The sequence below is a fragment of the Schistosoma mansoni genome (assembly GCF_000237925.1).
Source record: "Schistosoma mansoni, WGS project CABG00000000 data, supercontig 0134, strain Puerto Rico, whole genome shotgun sequence".
In the NCBI taxonomy this organism is placed as follows: domain Eukaryota; kingdom Metazoa; phylum Platyhelminthes; class Trematoda; order Strigeidida; family Schistosomatidae; genus Schistosoma; species Schistosoma mansoni.
Window position 1 is genome coordinate 269,270 of NW_017386038.1, and position 20,975 is coordinate 290,244.

A 20,975-nucleotide genomic window follows, 5' to 3' on the forward strand; every position below is an offset into this window, starting at 1 on the left:
CACAAATTCAGACGTCCCACAATAGTAGTATTTCTGACCTTAAGGGCGGCATTTGACTCTGTTGATCGTGAGGTTCTATGGCAATGTTTGTCACTGAAAGGAGTACCAAAGAAGTACATTAACCTCATAAAGGCTCTCTACTCGAGCACAACTGGTCGAGTTAGAGCCTATGGCGAACTGTCATCAGAACTGATTACCACAAGTGGCGTTCGTCAGGGCTGTCCACTCTCCCCATTCTTGTTTAACTTTGTCATTGACTTACTTTTAGAGATAGCACTTTCATCAGCTAAACCTCCAGGAGTTGAACTTTTACCAGGAGACTCACTTGTCGACTTAGAATACGCCGACGACATAGTTTTACTCGGTGAAGACGCTGACAACATGCAGAGTCTTCTGACCACTATAAGCAACTATGCAGGCATGTTCGGAATGCGATTCTCTCCCTCGAAGTGCAAAATGTTACTTCAGGATTGGGTTGCATCGACACCTGAACTAATGATAGGGAGTGAAGTAGTTGAGCGTGTAGACCACTTCACTTATCTTGGAAGTCTCATCAGCCCTTGTGGTCTGGTATGTGACGAAATCTCAGCACGGATACAGAAGGCTCGTCTAGCTTTCGCCAACTTGCGTCATTTATGGCGTAGGCGAGATATCCGTCTAGCAACCAAAGGACGGGTTTACTGTGCAGCAGTTCGCTCCGTCCTACTCTATGGCAGTGAAACATGGCCAATAAGAGTAGAGGATATTCGTAGGCTACTAGTGTTCGATCATAGGTGTCTTCGAAGCATTGCTCGTATATCCTGGGACCACCGGGTAAGTAATGCAGTTGTTAGGAAACGAGTACTAGGTAGGGATGGCAAATCGATTGATGAAGTAGTGAAACTTCATCAGTTGAGATGGCTGGGACATGTGTTACGTATGCCCGACCACCGACTGCCCCGACGTGCAATGTTTCATGGTGTAGGAGTAGGTTGGAAGAAAGCTAGGGGTGGCCAGACCAAAACGTGGCACAAATCAATGAAGTCACTGACAAGTGGACTGGGCCATGTTGGTAGGTGTAGACTACCTGGTTGGGATTCGCGAGATGACAGCAACCGATGGTTAGAGACCTTGAATGACATGGCTCAAAATCGTTTGCAATGGCGAAGATGCATCCACTCTTTGTGTTCTACCAAATTCTAATCTTCTGAATTCCTCATGTCTTTATCTTTTTCTCTTTCCAAATTTATTTCACTGTACTATACTCCTTCAATAATTTCTTGAAACCCCTAATCTTTTGGATTTCTGATTATACTCCTACTACTTCTACCACTATGGGATTTGAATCGACAACTGCATCTCTGTGCTAATGTGGTATGGCAACTCGAACTGATGTACGTACGTACGAAGTTCTACGTTGTGACTGACTGACTGAATGCATATCGTTCTACAATAAATCATGATTAGTTAAAATTAAGCCTGCAGTCGAGAGGATTATACAACAATCAGTCACAAAGCAATTAAACATAAAATGATGGGTTCGAAATGGCCATTCACTGGCCGGATACTGTCAGCTACAGCGTTTTATGGGAGAGGACAAACCAGCTTCCAGCTGAAGAGGAAATTAGTAAAAGACGTTGGAAGTGGATAGGACATACGTTAGGGAAATCACCAATGTGCATCACGAGGCAATCCCTAACTTGGAATCCGGAAGGGCAGCATAAAAGAGGAAGGCCAAAGAACACTTTATGCCAGGAAATAGAAGCAGATATAAAAAGGATGAATGCTAACTGGGAAGAATTGGAATGGATTGCCCAAGACAGAGTCGGATGGAGAATGCTGGTGAGCGGCCTATGTTCCTCGACGAGGAGTACCAGGCGTAAGTAAGTAAGAAAGTATCGACAATTACGTATTCATAAAATGATGGTTTTAAACGTTAACTGTGAAACTTTTAATAACTTGATGAATGAATAATAGTATAATTCATTCTCCGATCATTACTACCGAGATTACGTTAAGTGAGTTTTTATTAGATCACGGCCCGTGGAATTCAACCAGGTGAGATCGTTACTCACTGAAGACAATAGTGGGTGGTGGCGAAATTCCGCGGATTGATTGAAGTTAGACATTACCACCATTGGATGTTGGCTGACTCAGTTGTCTGGAGGTTAGGTGTTTGCGCGCGAGACCGATTAGGTCCTGGATTCGAGTCCCGCAAGCTAGGTCATGGAAGAGTACTTCTGAGGACTCTCATACTAGGTCGAAATGACCTCCCAGACATTCCATGGTGGTCTAGCTTAGATCGACTCATCATTTCAACTAGTAAATTACTAAAATCTCCACAAAACCCCCCTTCTGGTAATTATTTAAATTAGTTAACCTATTTACTAGTTTATAAGATCAATTGATAGGTGCTTATAGCATTATCATGATATTGTTATTGTTATTATCTACATCTGACCTTGACTTTCAATAGACTAAATCTATGTAACTCATATGCGTATTTATATGACACATTAATTATGTAACTATCTACTTGTTATCTACTCAATTGTTTATTTAAGTAGTTGATTAATTATTCATTAAATTAACTAACCAATTAACTGTTTGTGTTACCAATATAGTAAACATTGAACTACACACACACACGTACACACACACACACACACACTCTCTCTCTTCATTTACATAATTTATATTATGGAGTAAATGCAAATTTATATTCGGCTAAACACAATTCAACAGTGGTCACAAATGGTATACAGTTTACTACTCATTCATATACAGTCATAGTGACTAACATTCAATTACTTTACAATCACATATCCATATATAGTCAATGTTTTACATAGGTGTTTATGTTTAACAATTTCACTACTGAACTGACTCATAGTTAAAACGGAATTGAGGTGATGTGAATAAATAAGTGAAAACAAAGAAGAAGAAGAAGAAGAATGAGAAGGATTGGAGTTAGACATAAACACCATAGGATACCGACTCAGTGATTTATCGGTTAAGTGCTCTGGCGCGAGACAGATAGGTCCTAGGTTCAAATCTCGCTTGCGAGGCGGTGGGATCGTGAATGCGCACTGTTGAGTAGTCCCATAATAGAACGAAACAGCCATCCAGTGCTTCCAGGTTTTCCCTGGTGGTCAAGCTTCAATTGACTCATGATTTCAACACTGAAAATACAAAATCTCTGCCAAAAGCCCCCCTTCTGAGAAGAAGGATAAAAAAGTGAAGAAACAGAACACTTTTCGAATTTATCGTTTATCATTATGTATAACATTGACTGGTAAATCGAACAACTACATGTGTATATTCACATTGTGTTTTTTGCAATGATTTACTCATTGCTCTCACATGATCACGCGTATATAGCCTCTACCGGGGAAGTTCTACTCAATACCTTCTCGTGTCAGTACTGTTTTTTACGAAAACGTGAGGACGAAAAGCGAATATGCAGAGCTTTAACCAGGTTGGTGGACACGGAAAGTTCACCGAGGGGAGTTGGAAAACCCTCATTCCAAACTAACGGTGCGCATGGGATCCAGGATCCTGAAGGAACAAATGCCGTACGAATCAATCGTTGGTCACCGGCTACCATGGGACTGCATCTCCTCAGGATGTTCCACTGCCTTGTGGATCTGAACTTTACGTAAAAGGCTCAGGGTGTGGTCCCCTAAGAAAACCACTTGTTACAGTTTGGGAACCTGGGCAGTATCACAGCCCTCACACCAATTAAATGAGATTTGTGTGGCGCATATGTATCAGGTGCTTCCTTGTACCAATATTTATATGTTTAAATAAAATAAAATAAAATAAAATGATTTATTCAATTTTCATTGTGATATGACAATATATGTAGAGAATAATTAAAACTAAGTGTTTAAAAGAGCTCAGAGGTACATATGAATGTCATTACATGTGATCGAGTCCTGGATTTCTATAGACTGGTTCTAAGGCAGAGAATGAGAACACAGGTGAGGACAACCAAGTGTATTCGAATACAAGATTACAGAACAACTAAGTGAAATCTGAGAAACATACAGTAAATTCTTCATTTGCAAAATGTCAATCAACTGTCTCAGAATTCGATCTTCTTTCGATCCATAGCCATCACTCTCTATTCTCGTCCTCTCTCCTTTAATCTTTTTAACCTTCTGTCTTCAGGCATTTCACTTTCTATTGATGATACATACTACTTATATCTGTCGATATCAGTAGCACATAACACACTAGATATTACATTATCGAACCACTAATCATATGTTATCAGTTCACTTAGTATTGTTTGTTTGAATCTTCCCATCGATGTGTTAGGACTGCAACTGGTCTCTCTAATTGGCATATGTGCATACTGTGCGTATTGCCTCGATATAGCTCTGATTCACAAGCATGATAAGCAAAGATGGATAGTGGCTAGTAGTGGAATCCAGTTTGACGCGCGTTTCGTCCTATTTGGGACTCGTCAGCTGGATGTGCGTGCATCTCAGAGTTGATGTTCTTTCTGGGACTCGAACCCAGTACCCTCGCTTCAAACGCCATCGCGTTATCCACTCGGCCACTGTGTCCTGATAGCCACTTACTTGTGCGATGGGGTGAAGTTTAAATTCACTTAGTATTGTTTGTTTGAATCCAGCTGAAGAGCCCCAAATAGGACGAAAATCACGTTCTGTTAGCCACTATCCATCTTTGTTTATCATGCTTGTAAATTAAGACCATATCGAGGCAATACGCATATTATGCCCATATGACAATTAGAGACTGACCAGTTTCAGTCCTAAACATCAATGGGAAGATTCAAAGTAACAATACTAAGTGAATGTTGATTGACATCTAGTTCTGAAATAATAAATACTCCTTAAATTTCATTGTACTACAGTTATTGGCAATTATGGCGTAGCAGTAAGTAAGTAAGTAAGCCATTGTTCAAATATAAAGTAAAACTGATCATAATAGTGACTATCAATGTAATCTAGAATGTGTTTTTCGTCCTACTTGGTACTTGTCATCTGGATATACCTGCTAGTCACTATCAAGAGTTTCCGTTTAGAATATAAATATTCCATAAAAAACTTTTATCTTAATACTTATCTTAATACTTAAATCGTGGAATCGTGGATGCGCACTGCTGAGGAGTCCTATATTAGGACGAAATAGCCGTCCAGTGCTTCCAGGTTCTCCATGGTGGTCTAGTTTTAACTGATTCATGATCTCAACTAATAAAATTACTATAATATCCTCGAAACCCCGTCTGATATTAAACTTTTATTTGTTTATTTCTTTAAACACATAAATATTGGTACAAAATGGCACCGAATACATATGCGCCACACAAGTCACTTCAATTGTATGTGGGCTGTTGTAGTGTCCGTGTGCCCAGACCGAAGCAGGTGGTTTTCTTAGGGGGACCAAACCCGGAGCCCTCAACTTAAAGGTTTGATTCACAATGTAGTAGAACAAAGTAAATAGATATAAGCACATAGTAGCTGGTGACCAACAATAGGTTCATACACTATCTGTTCCTTTTCGATACTGTGACCTATGTGCACCATTAATTTGGATTGAGGGTTTTCCAACTCCCCTAGATTAATCCTCCATATCCACCAACCTGGTTAAAGCACCGCACCTTCTTTTTTTATCCTCTCATTTTGTATAAACAACACTCTCATCACAAAAGAGGGTAGTGAGTAGGACTTCCCATGTTAGTGTAGTATCGTTTGACATGTTAAGCCCATATACTTTATTCTAGCTTCTGGCCAAGCCATTTCATTTATACATTATGTGTCATATTTTGATCTTGTTAATTATTCGCTTGTTGGCGTTGCTAATTCTGTTGCATGTTCGCACGTCGGGATTATCAATTCTGTTGTGAGTTCGTAAGTTGAAGTTATCAATTTCACTTTGTTTTCGTAAGTTGGGATCGCCAAACATGTAGTTGCTGCTTCTCTTTGTCTTCTGCTATTATGCACCGTTAAGATTGGTATAATAATGGTTATCGAAGTGAACGATTTTGAGATGGTGGAAAAGATTTGTAGCTCAGGTGGGTGATTTTGACGAATAACGAAGCCCAGAACTACATAATTGGCGATCCCGACTCACGAAAGCGAAGAGAAATTGGTAACTTCAACGTACGAACTCACAACTGAAATGTTAATCCCGACGTGCAAACACGCAACAGAATTAGCGACGCCGACAAGCGAATAATTAACAAGATCAAAATATGACTCATAATGTATAGATGAATTGGCTTGTCCAGAAGCTAAAAATAAAGTATGTGGGCTTAACATGACAAACGATACACATGACCATGTAAGAGTAGTTCATCATACAATCTATCAATTTGACTTACTTTTTTCACTTGACGACAAATGAGTTTCCATCGTTGGTAAAGTTTTACACTTTGTTGGTATATTTAAATATTGTTTTAATTGTATACCTTTACTATATAGATTACTTTTAAGTAATGATGTTATCATATTCGACTTTGCCTTATGTTTATTTACATTCAATAGATTAGATGATATAGATGATGTATTATTATTCATTTCAATGAATGATTTATTATAATGATCAAGTTGTTCATGACTTGTAAAGATTGAATAAATATCAGACATTGATAATTGACCATTCAATGGTGTTGTTGAATCATTCAATGACTCTTTTCGCGCTTGTCGTCGATCTTCGTCTTCTACCTGCTGTTGTTGTCGTCGCTGTCTTTCTTGATGTTGTTGTTCTTGTTCTTCTTGTTGACGTCGTCGTTGTTGTCGTTGCTGATGATCATCACCATCATCATCGTCATCCATTTTATGATCAACAGTGAACCAACTTTTATCTAAACCTGATTCTTTCAAGATTTCATTAACAAAGTTTGAGGGAGTAATCTTTTCATCATTTATTCTATGATGTAATTCCACTTCATCAAGATTAGTTATTTGTATATCAGCTTTGTCATTATCATTGTTATAATCATCTAAACTTAAAGAACTCATTGAAATAGATTGTAATGAAACATCATCCATAGTTCTTGAATTATTCAAATGAATCTCATCTAACGTATCAAAGTTGTCTTTTCCATTGGTATATACTACTGAAGTAGTATCTTTTAATGTATGATATTGTGTTGTATATAGATGATGATGATGCATTTGTGATGTCATCTGATCTCTTGTAGGTTCCACTGATAATGTAGCTGACTTCTGTTTATGTTTATGATTATTATGGGTTGCTTGGATACGTTTTTTAAATTGTTTCATTGTCCAATGATTTGTATTACGACGTGAATTTAATAATTTGGGTGATGTCATATTATGTAAATGAAATGGATCATCATTGATAGGCTTCACTTTGATCGAATTCGATTGGGTTGAAATAGATTTCGATGATTTATCAAGATGTTTCTGTTGAAGTGTTGAATAAGAAAAATATCGTTGAATGAATTTGAAACGATGGAGAAGTTTTGGTTTTGGTTTTTCATTGATTAATGAATTACGAATTACTTCAGTCATGATTTATCGTGATGTTTCTGTCTTCGTTGAAGTCCTTCTTGAATTGTATCAGTAATTATTAGGTGCTTTGAAGTAACCTTCTTTTTCTTTGAGTGATTACTCCATTGAACTATTGGGCGTTGAAATACTTGTCCATTCGTGAGTTATTCTTTAAGAAGATCTTACAACTGTTAGAAACAAAGCTAGATGTAATACAAAACAATAAAAGAAATCATAAATCATTGATCATTATCATAAGGGGAGTTTGTGGAGATTTTAGTAATTTTATGTAGTTGAAAGCGTGAGTCAATTGAAGTTAGACCACCATGGAAAACCCGGAAACACTGGACGGCCGTTTCGTCCTGTTGTGGGACTCATCAGTAGTGCACATCCACGATCCCGCCTCGCGAGATTTGAATCCAGGACCTATCAGTCTCACGCGCGAGCATTGTGGTCTAGCTTCAATTGTCTCATGGTTTCAACTATATAAAATCATTGATCCCTTATAAATAAGATACTTAATGATAGAATGAATTAAACTAAGTTGATTAGATATTAGCTGACAATATATCAGCTGAAGTACTGAAGTCAAAGGTAGAAGTAACGGAAAACATGCTTCACATTCTCTTCAAGAAGATAATAGGAGGAAGGAAAATTGCCAAAGATAGACTGGAAAGAAGGATACCTCATCAACATAAAAAAAAGAAAGGAGATCTGAGCAAGTGTGAAAACTAAAGAGGTATCACAATGCTATTAGAACCGGAAGTTTTTATTAGTATTTCTGGACCTCATCGGCGATTCAATAGACGTCCAGTTACGAGATAAACAGATAAGTCGTGGGCAGACCAAATCACTATACTGAGGATCATTGTTGAACAATCAAATGAATAAAACGCGTCACTATACATCAACTTCCTCGACCAGTGTAGATAGGAGAACCTTATGGAGCCTTCTACAACATCATGGACTCAGTATCTGAGATGATCTATAACACCATACGGAACTCATACGACAAACTACACTCCAATGTGGTTAATGGAGAATAGCTAACAGATGCATTCCAAGAATTGGAAAAAAATATCCAAACGACGAATAGCAACTGGAAACAATTGGAAAGGATTCTCCAGGATAGTGTTCGAAGGGAAATGCTGCTGGGTGGCCTATGCTCCTCCACGAGGGTTAATAGGCGTATGTAAGTCGATTAGAATATATATATATATATGGATGCCTACCTAATAACAAAAAAGTCAAGTTTACAGATCAGTTAGTTACTCATTTTGTAAGCACATAAGAATAAATATCAAAATAGAAACGAAATACTGTGTGTAATAAAAATGGATAGTTGCTAGCGGTAGAATCCAGGATACGCATTTCGTCCTATTTGAGACTTGTCAGCTGGATGTACTCAAATCAATTTCTGTTCCAAATTTACATCTCAAGTGGATTGTTTAGATATAATGTTAGTACACGTTTTAGTATATATATAGTATATGGTTAACAGTGGAATTCAAGTAACGCTTTTAATCTTTTTGTAAACATAAATACTAGTATAATATATAAGAACTTTCGTTGAAATTAGGGCGAATAGTTTCACAGTATTTGGGCTCCGAGTTAATGTGATACATTAAATACGAAGAATATGTACTTGTAAAACCTCAGCGAATGAATTTGAAGTAAATCCAACGTTTCATCTGGCAATCTAGTCCAAAGATTCAAAAAAATAGTATTTCTAGATTGCCAGGCAAAACATTGACCATCCATGACCCGGCTCTCAGGACTCAGGTTCAGGACCTTCGGTCCAGCCGCTGAACTCATAACCTCTAGACCACTGAATCAGCCAGTATTCGACGGTGTTCATTTCTAACTTCAAACAATCCACGAAATCGAACAACCGTCCACTATTGTCTTCAGTGAGTTACTGTCTCATAACAGACCTATCTGAACTCTACTGGTCACATCCACTTACTAGAACTCCAGAAAATACTTTTTCTGATCATAATCATCATATTCTCACTGATGACTTGCTTCAAGAGGTAATTCACCTTTATTAAAATGTCTACAATGAGAGGGGACTACTAACAGTAATATACATTTATTTATTTACAAAAAATTCATTTCTTTCAATATTCAATTGTTTCTATACTAAACAATCCTTTGAGATGGTACTATTGTCATCTAGATAGGTACACCCTCCCCCCCCCAACACATACACACCTATTATATTATAATCACACACAAATTGTCATATTTAACTCATCTCCAACTAATTTTTCTTTTTTTTTAATTCATGAGAAAATATTTTAATTCTGTAACTAAGTCAATTTATTGATTCATTTAGTTGTCAAGCAAAAGTCAAATTGATTACAAATGTGCATAATTCTTCCGTTTTTTTTCGTTTTCTTATATTATACACCTTTTAAAATTTTTTAGAAACTTATGCAACGCAATTGATTATTGATTATAGAATCCCTTTTTTGTAACATTATAATTTCACTATTTTATATTTTATATAGTAGAGATCATGAGTCAATCGAAGCTGGACCAACAAGGAAAACCTGAAAGCACTGCTTTAAGGCCGCTTCGTCCTAATGTGGGACTCCTTAGCAGTGAGTTTCCACGATCACGCCTCACGAGACTCGAATCTAGGACCTATCAGTCTCTCGCCATAGCACTTAACCAATGGACCACTGAGCCGGCCAGCATCCAACAGTGTGAATGTCTAACTTCAACCAATCCACGAAATTGATCAACCATTCACCAATGTCTTCAATGAGTTGATATCTCCCAACAGACCTGATTGAACTCCACTGATTAGTGCTTCCAGGTTTTCCATGGTGGTCTAGCTTCAATGGACTCATGATCTCAACTATATAAATTACTTAAATCTCCACAAAACCCCCCTTGTGATATTGTATATTTGTATATTGTATATTTGGCCTATACCCCTCAACGAGGGGTAATAATCGTGAGTACATAAGTAGTATATAATTCTGAGGAATCATAAAATTATGTCTATCTATTTGTTATGTATCGTAATTGTATTAAAACTCTTGGCTCATAGTTAATGATTAATAAATTACATATGAATAAAAAGAAAATTGATAGTAAGAGTTATGGTTAGAAATCGGAAAACAAAATTCATTATAACTTTAGAATATCTTTGAGTTGTCGTAATGAGGCAGATTAACACCAACTAAGTTAAATAATTCATCTTCATGTATATAACTAACTGATAAATATAAGCAAACATGAATAGTGGCTAGCAGTGCAATCCAGGACGTGTGTTTCGTCCTATTTGAGACTCGTCAGTTGGATCTACCTGCATCTCAGAGTTGATGTTCACTCTGAGGCTCGAACACAGTACCGTTCACTTCAAGCACCATCGCTTAGTTCAGCTGACGAGTCTCAAATAGGACAGAACGTGCGTCAAACTGGATTCTACTGCTAGCCACTATCTATCTCTGTTTATAATGCCTATGAATTAAGGTAATATCGAGTCCATCCGTACAGGATGCACATATGCCAATAAAAGACAGTCCTTAACATCAATGGGAAGATTCAATCAAACAATAGTTTATGATATAGATTTAGAATTTCAAAGAAGGATGATTCATTGAAAAGTGCATTCATCAAATAATATTCCCATCAAAATACTAAATGTCAATCATAGAAATACATAAACATTATCAATGAAAGACACAGTTATTCAATACATTAGAAGAAGTAAAATCTTCAATGGATATTCTATAGTTTTCTTTCTTTCATTAGTAATATGTTACTTTATAAATGAATTTACTTAATATGAACAGGTTAGCGTTTTTTAGCGTGTTGGTTTCCTGCGGGATGGGGTGGCTAACCCCATGCCCAACCCTTCTCATTTACCCGAGCTTCGGACCGGCAGTAACCCCCGGAGGAGCTACAGGCTGAGTTCAATATGAACAGTATATTGATTTAATTAGTTAATAGGGATAATAATTCTCGGTGTGGGTTACTGATATCCACATAATTAGTATATAGTGATGGTCGGGCATTGAATGTATTTCAGTACAAGATCAATAAGGAGAGAAGGGGAACGGTATGCAATTAGTACGAAAATGCATGAACAATAATGTTCACAGACTATGGAAGGATATTTACAAAAGGAACAGTCAAGATTGAGACTATGGATTGTTATTTTGCACTATATGGTTCTCATATTTTAATGTTGTCCTAAAATACATTCGATTGTCCCCACCACCCGTGTTCTTATTCACCACACCATCTTTGTTACCATCAATCTATTTACTGATATCTTTTATATTGAAATTAAAATAAACAATTTTATTTTCTTTTAAATACCGCTGAAGGGGTGGAGAGACGGGGGGGGGAAGGGTCATATATGATACTATACAAATGTAGGGAACCGTTTTTGATTTTAATAAATAAATAAATTAATTAAATTTTGATAAGAATTTAGAGTAGTTAGATCATTGTATCAATCTTAAATTGTTATTTCTATTGAAGAGAATCAGGTAGAATATTATAATACAAGTGATTTACATCATCAGAAGGGGATTTGTGGAGATTCCAGTATTTTTCAAAGTTGAAATCATGAGTCAATTGAAGCTAGACCACCACCGAAAACTTGGAAGCACTGCTTTAAGGCCGTTTCGTCCTATTTTGGGACTCCTCAGCAATTGTAATTAGGGGAACAATCACAAATATCATCAAGAAGGTACAAGTATTTATAAATAGTTGTTTACACAAGATATTCAATATCCGTTGGTCGGATACCATTCGTCACAACCTTCTGTGGAAGAGAAAAAACTAGCTTCCAAATGAAGAGGAAATCAGGAAAAGACGATGGAAGTGGATAAGACATACATTGAGTAAATCATCAAACTGCATCTCAAGGCAAACGCTAACTTGGAATCCTGAAAGGAAACGAAAAAGTCAAAGGCTGAAGAACACACTGCTCCGAGAAATGGAAGCAGATATGAAAAGGACAAATAATAACTGGGAAGAACAGGAAAGGACTGTTCAGGACAGGGTTAGATGGAGAGTGCTAGTGTGCGGCTTATGCTCCTCGACGAGGGGTAACAGCCATAAGTAAGTAATATATACATCAGTTTGTAAAACCAAGAGAAAGTAAAATAATAACTGGATTAAAAAGAAATGAGAAAAAACCATTTGAAAGTTGTTGTTGTTAGAGACTCTTTGGTTAATTAGTTTTTGAGATAGTTGAGAAGATTTGTAGCTCAAGTGGATGATCACGACCAAACCATCCAGCTCAAAGAACAAAACTCCATCAAAAAGTTAATTAGTCTGAATATTTGATTGTCAGTATCCGTACTGAACGGCTGCTTTATGATATATTTTTCTGCATTTGGCGTCAAATGAAAGTCAAGTATTGTTAAGTTGTTTACTTAGGATATGTCGATTGTGATGCCTTGTTTATTGGAGAGCAATCTCGCGAAATCTCGACTCGAGTCAAAGAACGTATTAAGTACACAAAGAAACCACCTCATAATCCTGTAGAACTGCATAGACTTCAAATGAAATCGGTAATAGCAGTTCATGCCATTTTCAACAACCGCCAAAGCGATATCATAATCATCAAAATATTAAAAAAAGCCCTTTTCAACTACAAGTGAAAGAGATTAGCTGAAGCTTTCCATATAATATTTAATCCTACTAATCTCAATAGAAAAGAAGGCCTCATTATACATCCGACTTGGACCATCTATCCTAGATATCATGTCTGATATTATTCACATTTCACATTAACGTACAAATCAAACTCAATCCTTTCTCACTACAAAGTTACACATTTTTCATCTCCGACCCTGCACACACATACATACACAAATCTACACATATGTCGCCTACAAATCATCTTGACCGAAATAACATGACACTGACTTGTTCAGACCTGTTCTTTGATTAGTCGCACATAGTATTCTCGTTTGTTCTTTTGTACTATTTAAACTTGGATTCATTTTCAGTTGGTTATTTATTCTGTGAAGAATTGGCTTACACTGAGTCACGAAACGTCAGAATGTCTAATTTTTCTACTCATTGGGATATTTACAAATATATTATTTGAGCCGGCATCCGATGGTGCTCTGGCGCGAGAATTGTAGGTCCTGGTTTCGAATCTTGCGAGGCGGTATCGTTGATGCACACTACTGAGGAGTCCCACAGTAGGACGAAACGGCCGTCCTGTGCTTTCAGAATTTTCATGGTGGTCTAGCTTCAATTGACTCATCATCTCAAATATATAAAATAAATATCTTTTTCGTTATATCTCAATGAGTAAAAAAGTTGTATTTTTTAACGTTTTGTGACTTGATGTAAGCTACTTCTTCAGAAATACAAGTTTATCTACTCATTGGTATATGAAGAAAAATGTATATTTATTATCAATTTTCTATTCAATGCTCAAATTATTCAAATTTATCAAGCCCAACCATTGTATCAATGTCACATCAAGGGAGATTTCCTGTACAATCACTAGACTTAAATGTATACAATACAGGAATTTCACTTTTTATGATCACACTTACTTACCTACTTATTTGGTTACGCTTGTTACCTCTTTGTGGAGGAGCATAGAACACAGTTTTAATAAAAAAAAAGTTGAATTCTTAATCCATTAATTTGAAAGACGAATCATTTAAACATCAGATGACCGCTTCTTAATCAGGACGTTTATAAATAATAACAGAAGCTATTAGAAGTCATTCTAACATGATATACTGATATTGTCTTATAGATTTACTGCAGTGGATTGGATCCATATTAAGTTAATTGAAATGTTATTCTCTACTGAGTCAATACTTCAATTTGTCGGCAATTCATTGTTCTATTGATTATGCGATTCAGTTATTGTATCAGATAATTGTACATTTATTCAGTTTACCATTTGTAAAACCTACTACTACTACTACTACTTCGAAGACGACGACGATGACGACCACTACGAATACTGTGACTACTGTAACGAACAAGGAGACGAGTAGGGACAGTCGAATGTATATAAACACAAAATTAAAGACTATTTTACTAGAATCTGACAACCATACAGCAAACAGTTAATTTGCAAATTATTAATCAATTGTCCCAATCTTGACTGTTCCTTCTACAAATATCAGTCCATCATCTCCGACTATGATTGTTCATGTATTTTCATGCCAATCACGTCACGTACGCGGTCTCTCCTTATCGATCTTCTACTGAAATACATTCAATGCCCGACCATCATTATATACTACTTATGTGGATATAAGTAGCCCACATCACACTATTACTATTTAACAATAGTGTCAATGAAGTTCACATTATTCATGTATTATTTTCGATTATTTTATTGAATAACTTCCAATTATCATCCAATGAAAATATCTGGTGGTAAACAATATATTTATATCATGTATACTAAAGGTTTATAACATTAACATTTCGGTCGATTTTTAGGCTCCTTCAATTTCGGACACTTGAATTCCAGGAGATAATAGAAAATGAAACTATTAAATAAGGTAAATTATCGTTGGTAATTTAACTAAAGTGAAATATGAATATTTATAAATCTACCGGTGAATTAGAGAGAATAAAATAGATCCCAGTAGAGGAATAAATGAGGAAGAAGCGCTAGAAATGGATAAGACATACATAGAGGAAATCACCCAACAGCGTCACAAGACAAGCTCTCATATGGAATCCTGAAGGCCAAAAGAAAAGATGAAGACCAAAGAACACATTACGCCAAGAAATGTAGGCAGACATAAGAAGAATGAACAAAAATTGGATAGAACTAGAAAGGAAGGCCCAGGACATAATGTGTTGGAGAATGCTGTTGGGCGGCCTATGCTCGATTGGGAGTGACAGGCGCAAGTAAGTAAATAAGTAAGCATATGCTATTAAGTAATAGTTTCACTCTGTTATCAAATACATTAAGGAAGAATATAATTAGTTGGTTTCTAAAATCTTGTAGATCTTTCTCAAAAATATTTGATTGGTTAAAAATAATTTGGGGTATTTGATTTGATTTTCAAAAGAATTCTTCAGTGTAAATGTAGCGATGCTCCACGAAATAAACAGTAGTCACTATATAAATTGTTAGGGGGATCCAGAAAATGTCTTGGAAAAAGCTTAAAATATGCTCTGAAAACGCTGAGAAACGTCTTATCCAATTAGCCTTCAATAGATGTTTTTCCCGGAGTATTTAGAAAGTGAAAAGTCACATGTCGCGTTTCTGATTAAATGACTACCTATACTGTTACTATGTTTAATAGCCTTCTTGAAATTTCCGGATGCCTAAAGCTATTCGAAATGATATAAATAACCTGAATTTTTCTGTACGTAAACGAGCATTTGAAGAAAAGCGTTTTCTTCCATATTTCGCACCTTTTCTCGCTTGTTCAAGTTACTGTGTAGATCTAGTCTGGGGGGTTACTAAAAAGCTTAGGCAAATCGAATCTAGCGTTCAATTAGAAAACTTAACACAAGTGTCTTTTTTTTGAAAAAATAAACTTTAAATACAATATTTCAATAAAGGTGGTTATCTCATTAATTTATTGAGATGGAGTTAATTGTTATTACTGCAATTGTGTGAAAATTTTATCAATGAATTACACTCCTAACCATACTTAAGTAATGACAAATTCAGTAATTGTAAAGTATGTATAAAGAAAAGATAGATAGTGGTTAGTAATGGAATCTAGGACGCGCGTTTCCTCCTATTTGAGATTCGTCATCTGTACCTGTACCCGTATTTCACCCCATTGCACAAGCAAGTGTCTATCAGGACTCAGTAACTAAGTGGATAACGCGATGGCATTTGAAGTGAAAGGTATTGTGTTCAAGTCCTACGGTGAACATCATCTCTGTGATGCAGGTATATCCAACTGACGAGTCCCAAATAGGAGGGAATGCGCGTCTTTAATTCCACTGCTAGCCACTATTGACCTTTGCTTAGAATGCTTGTGACCTAAGGTATTATCGAGTCAATCCGCATAGGATGCTTACATACTAAGAAGAGATTGATCAATGACAGTCCTAAGTAATTATGGGAAGATACAAGCAAACAACACCGAATGAATTATGTACAATGAAGCTTCAATCAGACTGATAACGTTCCATATTCAATAGAAGCGATATTATTAAAATATCCATTTACTTCATTGATTTGATCATTAAAAGACTTATGATATCCTTATAAATTTACAATATATCACATATTAAATATTACAAATGAAAATACTATTGATTATGATGTAGGTTTGTTCTCTGTTCAAAACACTTCACTTTTACTCGAAGTTTGTGCTGATGATGTTGTTGAGAAGAACAATGAAAGGTCCACGACCAAACCATCCAGCTCAGAGAACAAACCTACATCAAAATCACCCACTTGAGCTACAAATCTTCTACACTATTGATTATGATTAAAAGTTTATTATACAAATAAACATGATTGTTACTAAGTCGTTATTATAATACAACAACAAAGGTGCAAAATAGTTCCCTTGTAAACGTTTCCATCATCATAATACATTTTTTTTGCGATAAGCAAATGTTTATTAGCCTATATGGATAAGGATTTCAATAATAGTATGTAGGTAGGATTGAATATTCTTTCTGGTTAGCGTTTTTCTAGCGAGCTGGTTTTCTACGGGATGGGGTCGCTAATCTTATACCCAATCCTCCTCCTTTACTCAGGTTTGCGACTGGTAGTAGCCCCCGGAGGAGCTACAGGTGTATAGGTAGGATATTCTAACTACTATTTGTTATATCTTAGCGAAGATATAAGTACGGGTAACTTCTGGGATCTATTAATGGACTATCATTCTATATATATTCTTTTTGTTTAACTATTGAGTGATTAGATTATGTATATCTATGTTCATCTTATTATAAGCTTCATTTTGACCTATGAATTATTACTATACGATTTACTGTTCCCAAATTGTATCCAGTTTATTGATTATTGTATCCAACGTTCACAGTCACATTTGGCTTGATCTTGTACAAATATTGTTTTCTATTTTACGGTGTGATGTGGTCTATCTGTCTGGTACATAAACCGAGTATGTTTGAAATAAAGGATTTGCATAGCACAGGCTGTACTTGGAATTTTGGACTCAATTGGAAAGGCTAGGCGGAAAAGGGACCAATACGGACGCTAGACTACTCATACTGGTCGAACGCCATTGATTTGTCAGTGTTAAGATCGGAAAAGTCGTATTTCGATTGGTGAATAAAACATGTGATAAAAAGCCGAACATAAGATCATAACAAGTTGACTTACATCATTCAATAATATAAACAATTAAATGATCTTAGTTGTACTATCACTAATCATTAAATGATCATTGAATTCACATTTATACTCATTCGACTAATTTAATTATTGAATTCATAAGTCAATTAAAGTTAGACCACCATGGAAAACCTGGAAATACTAAATGGTTGTTTCGTTCTATTATGGGACTCTTCAGTAGTGCGAAATCCATGATCCACGTTCTCCATGGTGATCTAGTATATTAAATTACTATAAACTTTACAAAACCTCCTTCATAATCATATTCAATTTCATTGAATTAACTATCAGTTACATAAGATCTTTTTGAATATACAAGAGAGTTGATTAAATTACTGATTCCATTCAAATCATTCTTGAAATATTTTAGATCAAGAACCTTCAATCAATCATCTTTAATCATCTTCATTACAAATAAATTAATATGAAATATAATTTCAAAGTTGAAATCATAAGTCAATTGAAGCTAGACCACCACCATGAAAAACCTGGAAGCACTGGACGACTGTTTCGTTCTATTATGGGACTTTTCAGCAGTGCACATCCACGATCCCGCCGCACTCGCGAGCGAGATTCGAATCCAGAACCTATCAGAGTCCTTAACCGATTTCAACTTTGAAAAAAATACTGAAATCTTCACAAAACCCCCCTTTTAAATATCATTTCAATAAATAAGATCGTTGATAACTTACTGATCATCCTTTGAAATGTAATAAATCCTTTTTCATGTAAAATGATAATTGTGTATTAAAACAAAATGGTAACTAACATGTGTATATTCGAATTTTCTTTGTTTCTTTTTCTTTTCTTTTCTCTTTTTTTTCTTTTTTCTTCTTTTTTTGTTGTTGTTTGTCACATTCAATAATCTAAAAACAAAAATCAATATGACCAAATTATATTAACATACCTATCCAATCCAATCAGTGTACTTCAATTGTGCCTATATTCATGTACTTCTATCTATTTATATTAATATGACTATAGGTGATTTATAATGTGGGTGTGTGTGAGTGCATATCGACATGGTAATTAATATCTGTGCATAATTTGTCCGAAAAAAATATAAAAAAAAGGTAATTCCATAGAAGACACCCCTATTTGTTGGATAGAATAAAAGAAATTTATTCAATAGTGAATATCATCTTCCAATAGAGATAGTTGTTGAGTGTGTGTGTGTGTATATATATATATTCATATATATGACATGTATACATGTAACTGAAGTAACTGAAGATATCATTATTTTATGAATAATTTGAATTTATATCTGGGACATACATACACACAGAAGTAAACAGGTTGTATTACGTAATCAAATTGATTCGATAGATATTTGAAAATATTTTACATTAATACCATAGGATGTTAGATGGTTTAATGGTGTAGAGGTTAAGCGTTCGAGCATGAAACCGTTAGGTGTTGGTTTCGAATCTCGCGGGGCGAGGTCATGGATGCGCATCGCTGAGGAATTCTTTTACTAGGTCGAAACCACCATCCAGTGCTTCTAGTTCTTCTATGGTGATCTAGCTTCAGTTGAATCATGAATTCAATTACTGAATAGCTATTTCACAATTTTAGACAATGATAAAATGTTGGCCAGCAGTGGAATCTAAAACGTCAGTTTTGTCCTATTCGGGACTCGTCAGTTGAATATACCTGATAAAATGAGCATTCGATTATGTAATATGATAAGTTAATAGTAATTGATGACGAAGTAATAGTTAATATTATGTTTTTAGTTCTCAATGCTGAAGATGGTGTAATGTGGTCAATATGATCAAATGATTCTGCACATTAATACTTTGATAATTGATTGAAGCTAATTGACTGCATCATATCAAGAAGATATATCTACTATTTGTAGGAAGTGATTTTCCATGCGTCAACTGTACTTCTCTCGGCTTCAATTAGTGGCGTTGTCACTAAGTTGTACATCAATCAAGTTCTTCACAATGAATTCGGAGGACGAAAAGGGAATGTCCAGTGCTTTAACCGGATTGGTGGACACGGAAAGTACACCTAGGGGAGTTGGAAAACACTGATTCCAAACCAATGGTGCACATGTGCTTCAGGATCCTAAATGAACAAATGGCTTATGAATCAATCGTTGGTCATCGGTTACCATGGGACTGCATCTCCTCACGATGCTCCACTACTCTGTGGATTAGACCTTTAGGTCAAAGGTTCCGAGTTTGGCCCCCTAAAAAGACCACTTGTTTCGGTCTGGGCACACGGGAAGTATCACAGCCTTCACATAAATCAAATGACATTTGTATGGCACATATATATCTGGTTCCGCTTTGTACCAATATTTATGTAATTAAATAAATAAATAAAATTGAACACTAAGAACAGCTTGATTTGAATGAACTAGTTGACACTGAACTATTCACTAAATGGTATCGCGTAATAAATTTCCAGACGTGATCGATGCTAGTCATAGGAGAGATGAAATATGTACACTAAACTTCATGAACCATTTAATACACAGTATGATATAATGAAGTCATGAAATTAATTACTTCATATGAAGTGTATAAAGTAGAAACTAATAGTTTAGATCATTGGTCAGTGAAACAGAAATACCACTAATTCATATCTAGATTAGTTGTCTTATATAGTTAGAACAAACCTATTACACTTGTTCAGTAGAACAGATTATTTAATAAGATGGACAGAGAGAGAAAGAGAGAGAGAGAGATGTTCACTCATTCGTTGGTTAGGTTGTCTGTTCTTACTCCAGCACAATTTTCCCCATTGGAGTAACCAAATTAGTAGATACGTATTAAATAGGAGGAATTAGGTAGCTCTTCCGTTTTTTTTTCAGTATACATCATAGGTCAACTGAAAATGACAAAGACTAGTTGTTTAAAATGTCTACGTAACCGCACTTACAAGTCGATCATGTAGTACGTGGTTAGCTAAATCCCTGCTACTGCCGATCCCAAGCCCGGGTAAAGGAGGAGGGTTAGGCATCGGGTTTGCGACCCCATCCCGTAAAAAACGAACTCGCTAAAAAACGCTAACCAGAAAAAAAATTATTCAAACCATTTAAACTCTGCTCTGAGAGTAGAAGGAATAACCATAATGTCTCCTAATGAAAGCCAAGTTTCTTCGGAAGTCATGATGCCGATGCACCTTCTAACAATTAGAGCAACAATTTTTAAAGGTACATGGAACGTCCGCACAATGTGGGAGACCGGAAGAGT

At 35.8% G+C, this 20,975-nt stretch overlaps 1 protein-coding gene across 1 annotated transcript; it reads right to left on the reverse strand.

The window, feature by feature from the left end:
• Positions 1-6,320: 6,320 nt before the first annotated feature.
• Positions 6,321-18,597, reverse strand: Smp_160370 (hypothetical protein; the record flags this gene model as incomplete). Its single annotated transcript, XM_018789576.1, has 3 exons — positions 18,459-18,597; positions 6,770-7,672; positions 6,321-6,673 (listed from the first exon to the last, which is right to left on the reverse strand). The coding sequence occupies exons 2-3, from the start codon at positions 7,488-7,490 to the stop codon at positions 6,321-6,323; spliced, it is 1,074 nt and encodes a 357-aa protein (XP_018646438.1). The 5' UTR covers positions 7,491-7,672; positions 18,459-18,597.
• Positions 18,598-20,975: the final 2,378 nt, after the last annotated feature.